Below are 12,094 nucleotides of genomic sequence, written 5' to 3' on the forward strand. Positions count from 1 at the left end.
ATAAAATGCTTTTATATTTGTTTTTTCTTCTTTTTTTTTTCTTTTTTTGAACTAGTAGGGAGATTTATTTAGGAATGAGAAAGACAGCTGACAAATACTTTCATTCATCTACTCATAGAATGACTTTCTAAATTTTCAGTATTTAATTTATAATATAAAATATTGTTTCAGGCACTGATTTTGTTTTTAAAGATGTGAAAATCCATGTAAGCAGGGCAGGTGGTCTTCAGCAGCTTTTTATTCTCTCAAAGTTTCTACAGTTTACAAAGTATTTCAAAAAAAAGTTTTTTTTTTCTATATGAATAGTTTCCTGTTCAAATACTCATTAAAAACAGGGTCTAAAAATACTGCAGTAAGTTCCGGCAGGTAAGACTGTGATTTAGGCCTCGGCCTCAAACATCTTCTTCCTTCCGTCCATGCCAGACTTGTCTTCAATGTTTTTACGCCAGTCGCCAACGTCACGCAGCTCCTTATCCTGAAACAGACGACGGAAACTTTGAGAAACTGTCCTTTTATAATACTGTCTGTATCTGTGTAAATAAGCAACTACATGACAAGAAGTATAATCCTTTCAAACAAGGGTTTAAAAAACAAATCTTAACTCAAGCAGCCGGGTCCTCACCTCCTCTTTGACCTCCTTCTTGACCTGCTTCAGGTTGGCCCTCAGGTCCAGGTTCACCGTGTGTTTGGAGCCCAGCAGAGCCTTCAGCATGGCGTCGGCTGACATTCGTACTTTCCTCAGGACGGGCTTCTTGAACTTTCCCATCAGGTCCTGAACTTTGATCTTAAGGTCGTCGATCTGGAATCAAATAGTATAAAAATGTAAATCTGCCTTTCAATCTAGGCCTATCACTGAATTTTAAACTCCTGCATGATTCTCGAAAAATCAAATATTAATACTTTTTTATAAACTGTTTTAACAACAGAAAAAGACTTCAAAAGGCCTTTGCACACCAGACACTCTTTCTCCCTCATTAACATTATTTAATTTATAGAATGAGGGAAAAGTCGATCCCTCCTCTCAGCCAACGCAAATGAAAATAGAAAGCAGCGCTGACCGTGCTGCTGCGCTTGGACCAGGAGAAAAAAGAGACGAAGACGTCAATCTTCAACTCTTATGTATCTCTGATAGACTCACGCTTTCTTGTACCCTTCTAATGAAACAAATGCAGCTTTTTTTTTTTTTAATACAAAATTTAGGTATTTTTGGCACTATTTTTCAGTTTAATACAACAAATATAAATACGACCATACAATATTTACAAAGCAGGAAAAATTGTGCATATAGTGTTAGTTCATGGAGGCCCCAGAGTCAAATGCTGCCACATTGTCAAGATCTGCTTCTGACTTAGGCCCTGTCCACATAGAAACTAAAATGATATATTGCTGTTTCTTTTTGAAAAAGTTTTCCGTAAAGAAGGGATCGTTTCAGGAAATATCCACGTAAGCATGGAACCACTGAAAACAAGTGAAAACACTGAAGTGCATATGCCAAGCCTGTACCTGGCGCTGTATTGCTGCCATGGAAATACATCAAAAGAGAAAAAGATCACAGAAAACTGACACAAACTTTCTTCTAGTTGCCCCTCTGGTTGTTCTCTGCGTTGGATTTAGAGACTGAGAGGAAGACAAGGAGTGACTTTAAACTCAGAACTCTCACAAGTAAAAAAAAGAACAAGTCTCTTTTTTCAGTGGCCCCAATCCTCTTCTGTACCTAGCTCTTCCTTATTGTGCTGTGGTTTATTTTTTTGTGGTATTGTCTGTTTAGCTGCAGTCTGCCTGGTCAGGTGACCTGCTGCAGCCAAGCTGATTCAGGTGTGCAGAGGGGGAGGGGCTGAGGGTGAAATGTTTGCATGGGTTTTGCTGGTCCTCCTGGAGAAAGTAGCAGAACTCTGCAGAGACGCTGTCTCCTGGAGAGAAGATGGGAGATTGTTCTCTTGTTATTGTGACGCTCCTCCATGCAAGAACATTTGACACTGGTGAGAAGAAGGCCGTAAGTTTGGAGGTCGATACAGAAGAACTTCAGAGAGTTCAGCTTTGTGGATCGTTCCCAGGATCGGTGAGTCGTCAGCTTTTGGATTATTTTTTTCTATTCTTGTATTTTGTAATGCATTGCTTTTGTTTTGTGGCCGGATTATTCCATTTTTGAGTTTTTTTGAGTTTTGACGTTTTTTTACATTTGGTCAGTCCTTTGTATCGTTATCAGAACAGAACTGATTGGAGGACATTTTTTGGGGGGGGGGGTTGTATTTGGATTTCAGGGCCTGACCTGCAGAATGAGAGGAGGCTATAGATAGTAAAAGAAAATTTTCATTAGTTGATTTCTGGGCATTAAATTGACATTCAGGGATTCTTAGTCACTCTCCCTCCTTAAATAAGTGTTTAACCAAAATTAAATGATAATATACAGTAGTTTGAACCCATGAGTATAACTAAGCTTTAAAGAATTAAACTGGTTGTTATAATGGGATAAGTGGTATAAGCTGCCCTGAATTATGATCATCCTTTTGGATCTGAAAATTAGAAACCAAGTCTGCGTTTGTATTTGAACATTATTTTGATAGAGCTCATTGGTATTTCTCCTTTCTGTTGCGTTTAAGAAACTAAAAATGGTGCAAGACTGCATATTTCTCTCTTTACTACTCATGTTGTTTTTATTGGATCCATTTACATTCCTGTGTCCTGCTTATTCCTACTAAAAGCTTGTAAATGTGTCCTGCTGTCTACCTCCTTGTTGGTTTTATTGACTTTCATATCCAGGTTGTAGCGCTCCTCATCGATCACGTCGATCTTGTGGTGGATTTCCCTCGCCAGCTCCTAAAAATCAAACACAAAAATATATAAACTTAGACAAACCCTTCATGTAAAGTCAGCTACATCTGATGGTCAGTGTATTTTCTGGTTGAAACCACACCAAAAAATCAGAAAAACGCTCATTATTATGTTGGGTTTTTTTATTTTGAAGAAAAGTTGAAAAAAAACTTTGAACACGCCTTTTTTTTTTCCCCATTTTTTTTTGTTTTGTTTTGTTTTGATCCATAATGGAAAAAATTGAATAACAGGTAATTTTTCAGTTTTTTCATTTTCGCCACAAAAACGGAAAAACAAATGACATTTTTGAAAAAGGGGTCATTTTTTTTATTTTTATTCTGTTATTTTGTTTTCTTCATTTAATGAAATACCTGAGGAAAAGGAAATCATGTGACCCACTGGGAAAGGTGAGCATTTCAAAATAAAAGCCTCCATGTCAAACAAGAGCCATCCATTGTTTTTAACAGTGTTATCGTACAGTACAGTTTAATCTATCTATCTAAATATAAATATATATGAAATGAGAATAAAAGATATTAAAAAGTTGTAACATTACAGTCCATTAAATGTCCAGTACATTTAAAATTTACATTATTTATCATACATTGTATGTAGAGCATTTTGGCCTTTTTTTAACACTGCTGGAGTTAGTTTATCAATATATTCTGTATGTTCTATGGATTAATACTAAAAATAACTTTATGTTTATTAACAGGAGCGTTCTGCCTCTCAGTATCAGAATGTGATGTGTTTATTGATTATCTGACAGGTTATTGATTCAGTGTGTGTCGGTGATGGAGGCAGAGACTACCGTCCATATTAATAGACAGTGACAGGTGTGTTATTGATTATCTGACAGGTTATTGATTCAGTGTGTGTCGGTGATGGAGGCAGAGACTACCGTCCATATTAATAGACAGTGACAGGTGTGTTATTGATTATCTGACAGGTTATTGATTCAGTGTGTGTCGGTGATGAAGGCAGAGACTACCGTCCATATTAATAGACAGTGACAGGTGTGTTATTGATTATCTGACAGGTTATTGATTCAGTGTGTGTCGGTGATGGAGGCAGAGACTACCGTCCATATTAATAGACAGTGACAGGTGTTTTACACCTGTAGGTCACCTGCAGCTCCTGCATGGATCTGGGCATGGACAGAGGAGGACAGGTCTCAGACATGTAGCGGCCCCTCTCCCTCTCTCTCTCCCTGTCTTCCTCCTCCAGGATACCTTTGGCAATGGAGAGCATCAGACTCTGTCAGGCAAAAACACAAGTTCATGTGAAATCAACTTTTTGTTTTTCCATTTTCTCTTCACAGCCAAGTAACAGAAAAGCAAGCAAAGATATAAACACGTATTTAGCCACAGTTTTTAATTTCAACCATTTAAATAATGAAGCAAAAAAATAAATGTAGGATCTGTTACCTTCAGCTGATGCTTGCGACTCGAGGATATCTTTCTCCTGTTGAAGAAAAGTTGAATTTAGAATGTCAGATATAAACCTGACATTCACAGTTAGGCAATTTGTAAAAAAAAAAAAAAAAAAAAAGTGAATTAATACTAAAACCTGTCAGATAAGATGAAATATGGCATCCTTTTACAAAACATTTTATTTCAAGGACTCAGTAATTAGTGGGGATGCTGAGCATCCACACTATTGATATTCATGTCGGCCATTTTTGTTTATTATTCTTCTTCCGTGTCCGCTATCTCCTCCTTCATACCTTGTCGTACTGACATTGTTTAAACTTTACAAAATACAGTTCCTTTGTCATTCAACTGCTACGACTTTTCTCATTTCTTTTATAATTTTTAGAATATAGCTATTTTCATGCTATTTTAAAGCTCCCTCTATGCTTTTTCAGCCATTGAATGCCATTTTCAGCTACTTTTCAGCTATTTTGAGCAATTTTTATGCTATTTTTAGCTATTTTAAGGCTACTTTCAGCTATTCTTAAGCTATTTTCAGCTATTTTTAGATGTTTTTAAGCTACTTTCAGCTGTTTTATCCATTTTTAAGCTACTGAATGCCATTTTCAGCTAGTTTTATGCCATTTTATGCTGTTTTTGTGCTTTTGGCTATTGTCAGCAGTTCTTTCACAATTCAGCTCTCAGCGTCCCCACGCAATTTCAGCTGAAACTGCAATTTTGATCAAGTTGGAAACATTTTTGCGTTAACGTTGTCAATGTAACCCAATTCCCAAAAAGTTGGGACACTGTAAAATGTGAATAAAACAGAAGTCAGTGATGGTCAAATCTTATAAACCCATATTTTATTCACAATAGAATATAAACAGCATTTCAGATGTTGAAATTGAGACATTTTAACATTTCATGAAAATATTAGCTCATTTCAGATTTGATAGCAGCAAGATCAGTTATTGGGAGAGGAATGTTGTCCCATTATTCTCTGATGTAGGACTCAACAGTCCTGGGTCTTCTCTGCCAGAGTTTTCCTTTTCTGATGCTCCAAATGTTTTTTACTGGTAAAAGGTCTGGACTGCAGGCAGACCAGTTCAGGACCTGGACTCTTCTCCTGTGAAGCCCTGCTGTTGTGACGGGTGTGGTTTAGTCTGCAGTACATGGCATCTGTGGTTTTATCTGACCACAGAACAGTTTTCCACTTAGTCTGTTTTAAATGATCTTTGGTCCAGAGAAGACGGTGGTCTTTCTGGATCCTGATCACATATGGCTTCTTCTCTCCATGATCCTGCTTTAAGTGTCATTTGTGGATGGAATGGACAACTTTGGAAGTGTTCCTGATCCCGTGCAGTGATTTCCTGTTCAGAATCATGCTGGTTCTAATGCGGTGGAACCCTGAGAGCCCAGAAATCACCAGCATCTATTGACCTTCAGCCTTGTCCCTTGCTCACAGAGATTTCTCCAGATTCTCTGAATATTATGGGCTGTAGATGGAGGGAGATTCAGAGTTTTGCATTTTTACTTCGAGGAACATTTTTCTGAAATTGTTACAAAATTATTAGCCACAGGTTTTGCAGATTGGTGAACCTCTGCCCATCTTTACTTCTGAAAGACTCTACCTCTCTAAAGTGCTTCTTTTTTACCCAGTCATGTTACTGACCTGCTGCCAATTACCCTAATGCTCCTCCAGCTGTTTTTCATTAGTACCACTTACTTTTCCAGCCTTCTGTGTCCCTGTCCCTACTTTTTGAGATGTAATATTTTCCTGAAATGGTAAAATGTCTCATCTCAACATCTGACATATTGTTGGTGTTCTATTACGAGTAAATTATGGGTTCATGAGATTTGACGATCATTGACTTCTGTTTTTATTTTATTTTTTCTTTTCTTTTTATATATTTTACACAGCAGCCCAACTTTAAATGAGAGTGTTATTTTTCTATGATTTCATATATAGTTCTATGATTTCTATAAAGAAAGCTGATACCCTTAATATACACTGCCTGGCCAAAAAAAAAGTTGCCACCTGGATTTATGTATATTTGTATGTTACAAATGACATTTTGGAGTTTAATTCAGTTATTAATCATTTATAGAAGTAAAGAGTCATGTAAGAATGAAGTGTGAAACTACTTACTCCGACATCTTGGCGTTTAACTTGAAATCCTGCAAAAAAAAAAAGAAAAAAAAAAAACACAGTTTTCTGTTTTAAAATACTGAAAAAGTAACATAACAGTGGATGTAAACAGGTTATATATCTGAGGAATGAAAAGACAATTAATGTTTCAGTGAACAGCGGAGAAAAAAGGTGCAACTTTAACAGGATGAAGTCTGGGTTAGGTTGACACACTGCAAACACAAATAAAGGCAAATACATTTGTGCAGACTTTCTCTGAGCTGAAACAGTCCAGATAAACGTCTAACTTCAAGATATTGCATGTAAAAAAAGTCCTGAATTAGTTTTTGAAGATTCCAAACAACGTACACGAGGAAGACAATGTGACTTAAAATAAGAGTTTTTTAATCCATGTTTCTGGACTCTACAGGAGACTACAGCTGATCTTAATGTTTGTCACATGAAATCAGACAGATGAACCAGATTAGAGCTGGGTGTTTGCAGGGTTAGTGGAATGTATCTGTGCAGAGTTTCTACTAAATTGTCTTCAATGAAATCTGACACCGACTCCCAGCATCAACTGTTTGTCTCAAAGAAAATCTCCTCGTCTAAATCTGGACCAGAATCTTAGGTCCTTTTGTGGCCCCCCCGGGCTCCCTGTCATGAAAGCTCTTGTCTTCTGGAAGATTATCAGGAAACACTTGATAGCATCGCTGACATGACAGAGACCTAACTCAGCCTCTCTGAAAATAGAGAGCAGAACAATCCAGAACCACAAACCCTACATCCAGACCAGAAAACAGAGGCTGGAAAGATTCACAAATCAGAAAACAGCGACGTAAAGGGGGTCCGGTCTTTCCCCAAAAAGGTTAAAAAAAATCACATCAGGTATTTTTCTACCAGGATAGAAGACGATGATGGTTGGAAATGCAAGTCTGAGACTTTTGATGCCCATTTGAGAAGGGAGTTGCAGATTTTCTGGTCCAATATTTTCCTGATTAATTCACAAAAAAAGTTCATTTTGTGCTTTTTAATAAAAGACTCAAAATGTCTTAATTTAAAACAAAGTGAGCAGTTTTAATTTATTTTTCTTTGCTATCCTCTTCATACATGATTATTTTAAGATGAAGAAACTTGTTTTGAAATAGTCATAAAGACTTTTTTTGATAATTCTAAATACCTGTTATGAGAAAATTGTATAAAAGATAATCTTAAATATGTTTTTAACACTGAAAAGTCCTGGGAACAAATCAATGGAGAAAAAAACATGTCAAGCTAAAGCCGTGTTTGTTTTTTTTCTGAAGTCACGTGATCAGCGAGGTCGTAGGCAGGTCGGCAGGTGTGTGGTCTCCAGCGATCTGACAGTCTGGCTGAGTCGTCTAGTGTGTGTGTTCAGAGGATTAAAAATGAAAAATCTTTTGAAACTGTCCTCATATCTGTGGTCTCACACGGTTTTAAAATCATTTCAGATTTAAAAATCTGAATCTGGCCGGCCGAAGGCTACAAAAACATTTCTGCTGCTCTGAAGGTTCCCAGGAGTGAAGTGGCCTCCAGAATTCTCACATGGAAGACAATTTCAAAAGCTGGTCACTCAGCCAAACTGAGCAATGGGGGAAAAGGCCCTTAGTAAGAGAGGGGGCCAAGAGTCTGATGGCCTGACTGAGCCCCAGAGATCCTAGTTGTCCAGAAGGACAACCATCACTGCAGCCCTCCACTGATCTGGGCTTTATAGAGGACTGTCCTCTGTGCAAAAAATACATGCATGTTTGCAAACAACTTCAGGACATACAGAAGACAGGAAGCCCTGGTTCCTCTAAGAGGCCGTCCACACGGAGATGATTTAGAGTATCCACAAAAGTTTTTGATTGTACCAGCATTTTATCTAGATGGGACTGGCATTAAGAAACCACAACTTTTTGAAAGCGGGTCCCAGAGTGAACAGCTAAAGATATGCCACCCTTGCTTCTCCGTGTGTACAACCAGGCACATCTTTTCTGAAATGATCACGTCATGGCGCCTTAACCCGCATGCACTTTCATCGCCAAATTGTCGCCTTTCAATCAAGACCAGGATGATGCCTGTATGTTGAAGCATTTAGGAGTAGCAGCCTTTTAACCGTAGGTTTATGACCATGGTCACCAGGGGTTCTTTTTGGGGTCCCCAGTTTGAAAACGCCTGGACTTTTCCTCCTAAAAACAGGAGTTTACTTTATTTATTTTTATTTTTATTTAACCTCTATTTAACCAGGTTAGTCCCATTGAAATCAGTGATTTCTTTTTCAAGGGAGACCTGACCAAGAATGGCAGCAATTGACAGTTTCATCAAGCATTACACTCAGATTCATACAGTACAAATGGCTTGGTAGAGAACAATTATAAGTCATCAATAAAAAACAGCGACATTAAGACAGTGTGGATTAAAAAGTTTTCATTGCCGATTTAAAAACATTCAGACTCACCAAGTCTAGCAGTTTAAATTCAGACTGCAGATTGGTCCATGCAAAAGGAGAGAAAACCTAAAAGCCTTCTTTCCCAGCTCAGTTCAGACTTTAGGAACAACAAGCTGCACAAAGTTCAATGATCTCAGGTTGTGTACTCCATCTTTCAAGATTAAAAAAAAGGAGAGATAATCAGGAGTTTTGCTGAGAATGGCTTTGTAAATGAACATGTACCAAATCCTCATTTTCTCTTCTTTCTCATCTTTGAACCTGAACTAGCTCAGGCTTTATGCTTTGATCAGAAAGCTCAGGCAGCAGAGAAACACCTAAATCTGTTCAAATTATGCATTCAACTCTATTCCATCAACACAGGACGCTTTCAGAGACAGCCCAACACATCATACTGATACTCCTCATCAATCTGAGCCTTTAGTGAGGCTTTGGAACACAAGAGAACCACAGTGAGAGCCATTATCCACAAATGGAGAAAACTTATAAGAGTGGTGAACCTTCTCAGGAGTGGCCAGCCTACCAAAATCACTCCAAAAGTGCATGGACAACCCATCCAGGAAGTCCCACAAAAAAAAAAAAAAAAAGAAAAGAACATCATGCAGAGACCTGCAGGCCTCACTTGACTCAGTTGAGGTCAGAGTTCATGATTCAACAATAAGAAAGAGACTGGGCAACAATGGCATCATGGGAGAGTTCCAAGGCCCAAACCACTGCTGACAAAAAAGAACACAAACATCCTGATGATCCCCGAGACTTCTGGGAAAATATTCTGTGGACTGACCGTGTGAAAAACTGGAAGGCGTGTGTCCCGTTACCACTGGAGTAAAAAATAACAGCATTTCATCAGAAGAACATCAGAGCAGCAGTCAAACATGGTGGTGGCAGTGTGATGGTCTGGACCAGGACCTGGACCACTGAAAGGGTGTAAAACTCACAGCAGGGGCCTGATTCTGAATGAAAGTCTGACCTGAGAGCCTAACAGCACTCAGTGAGAAACTGGGAACCTCATTTTCACCAGAAATAAAATATGAAAGAAAAAAAAAAAAAACAAAACAGCAGTACAGGAGATGAATGATTTTGAAGTTTTAAAAAACAAAAATAATAATAGATAAAAAAATAAAATAAGTTTACAGGCTGAAATTCTGAGATAAAAGTCAAAGGTATTTGTACAAAAGGTCAAAATAATGTTTTTAAAAGGTCAAAATAAGGGAAGATTTTCAAATAATGAGTTTAAAAGGGAAAAAAATGTGAGATAAAGGTCAAAATCATGAGTTTAGAAGGTCAGAGTATGAGATTTAAAAAAAAAAGTTTTAAAGGTAAAAGTGTGAGATGGAATTTGAAATCATGAGTTTTAAAATTTTGATTATGAATCTTAAAGGTCAAAATATGAAATAAAAATTCAAATTTAAGTCTTAATTGTGAAATTAAAAATTGAAGATAAAAACAGATTTGTTTCTTTTCCCACAATCCTGTTTTTTTTTAGAGATAACATGGTTAACATCCCTGAAACTGTTCCCATTTAGTTACATTTAAAACCAAAACTGCTTAACATTCACAACAGACCGTTTATAGTCACATTCAAACTATTCTAACGTGACAACAGAGAATAAAAACACCAGGATGAACACTTGCAGACCTATTTTCTAAAAACACCCCTCATCACAGCTCCACAAACCTGCAGTGGGAGTCGCTTCACCCTACATTTAACCATTTAACCAAACACTCCTGAGTCATGGCCATCACCACCACCATCAGCCTTCAGTGACATCCAACAATAAGCCGGTTTGTTTCACCAGAAAGCAAACACAGATTAACACTCAAGCTTTGCATCACAACATAAAGACTGTAAATCAATCCATTTTGCAGAACTAAAGAGAAAAATGAAGATTTCTCACCCTGCAGTCGAAGAAGCAGACGGAGCGACAGATTCTTGAAGCTGCTGAGTTTTTCTACTATAAGTTGGTTTATATTGCATTCCCTGATGGCAGAGGAAACCCCATCTCTCTCTTTATGGAAGCTGATTTTTTCAAGCACCAATGGGCTCAGCAGCGCCTGAAACTGAATATCTCAACCCCCCCTTCACCCCGAGAATCTCCTCCCTATCTGATCATTAAAAATAACCGCCTCCTCCTTAATTGTTTGGTCGATTGTTTTATTCCTCTGGATCAGTGACGTAGTGGATCTCATGAGTCTGGAGATGAAACCTCAGAGAAGAAAAATGAGAAAACCAGAGAGAAAAGACTGAAAGATGACTGTGCATTAATACAAAGCTGGGCTCTGGACTTTGTAGGAGGGAAACTTAGGAGAAGCGGTGATGAAAGTTAAGGGGGCAGCAGGTGGATGGGCTGGAAAAGCCAGAGTGGAGTTTCAATATGGTCACTTAAGACAAGCTAACTAGACGGTATAAAGCAGCTGGTCTGTAAGAAAGGAAAGCTTTCCAACAAAGATTACGCTGCACACAAGAAGGACAGAGCAGGGATGGAAAGATCCAAACTAGGAGTATAAAATCCAGGGTAGGGGATAGCAGAGGGGCGATCGACCCCCCAGGTACACTAAAGTTTAATCAGATGCTGCAAAATGCACTGTTGGTACCTCTTTAGAAGATAAAATGATAAAGTTCCCTCTGAGATGCCCTCAAAGTGGTCAAATGTTGGCACAGTGCCATCTTTGGTGCCGTCTTAGCGTGCCAACTTGGACGTGTTGGCTTAGTCCTAATTAAGCAAAACTGACAAAGTGCCGTCTTCGGCATCTTCTTATTGTGCCAAACTGGACACGGTGCCGTCTTTAGTACCATTTCAGTGGGTAAATTTTGTGCCCTCTTTGGTGCATTCTTAGGGAGCGAGGTTGGACAAATGCCCTCTTTGTTGTTGTTTTAGTGTGCCAAAGTGTACAAAGTCCCATCTTGGTGTCTTGTAAGTAAGCAAAATGAGGAAAATGCCCACTTTGGTGTCTGCTAAATGAACAAAATTTGACAAAGGGCAGTCTCTGGCATCCTCTTAGTGCGCCAAAATGAATAAGGTGCCAGCTTTGAGTAGGCTAAGTTTGACAGAGTGCCCTCTTTGGTGTTATCTCAGTGTGCCAAGTTGGACAAAGTGCCATCTAGGCGCCATGCAAATGGGCAAAGTGCCCCTCTTTGGTGTTCTCCTAGTCGACCATAGTTGACAGTGACATCTTCAGTGCATTCTTCGTAAGCAAAGCTGGACAAAGTATACCACCTTGGTGTTTTTTTAATGAGCCACACTAGACAAAGTGACATCTTTGGTGTAATCTTTGAAAGCAGAATTAGATAAAGTG

General features: G+C 38.4%; 1 protein-coding gene across 1 annotated transcript; it reads right to left on the bottom strand.

Annotated features, from left to right (window-relative positions):
- Positions 1 to 274: 274 nt before the first annotated feature.
- On the bottom strand, positions 275 to 10,718 carry LOC121515118 (troponin I, fast skeletal muscle-like). Its single transcript, XM_041795724.1, has 7 exons — positions 10,696 to 10,718; positions 6,373 to 6,401; positions 4,239 to 4,275; positions 3,940 to 4,068; positions 2,728 to 2,817; positions 623 to 799; positions 275 to 475 (listed from the first exon to the last, which is right to left on the bottom strand). The coding sequence occupies exons 2-7, from the start codon at positions 6,378 to 6,380 to the stop codon at positions 380 to 382; spliced, it is 537 nt and encodes a 178-aa protein (XP_041651658.1). The 5' UTR covers positions 6,381 to 6,401; positions 10,696 to 10,718; the 3' UTR covers positions 275 to 379.
- Between the last annotated feature and the right edge of the window lie 1,376 nt (positions 10,719 to 12,094).

Source organism: Cheilinus undulatus, linkage group 9, assembly GCF_018320785.1.
Source record: "Cheilinus undulatus linkage group 9, ASM1832078v1, whole genome shotgun sequence".
Lineage (NCBI taxonomy): Eukaryota > Metazoa > Chordata > Actinopteri > Labriformes > Labridae > Cheilinus > Cheilinus undulatus.

Bases quoted from the DNA above. Each gene is read 5' to 3' on its own strand.
- LOC121515118 (XM_041795724.1), bottom strand. The intron at 4,069-4,238 runs GTAACAGATCCT...TTTGCCTGACAG, and splicing joins GTCGCAAGCATCAGCTGAAG to AGTCTGATGCTCTCCATTGC. The intron at 476-622 runs GTGAGGACCCGG...CGTCTGTTTCAG, and splicing joins AGAAGGAGGTCAAAGAGGAG to GATAAGGAGCTGCGTGACGT.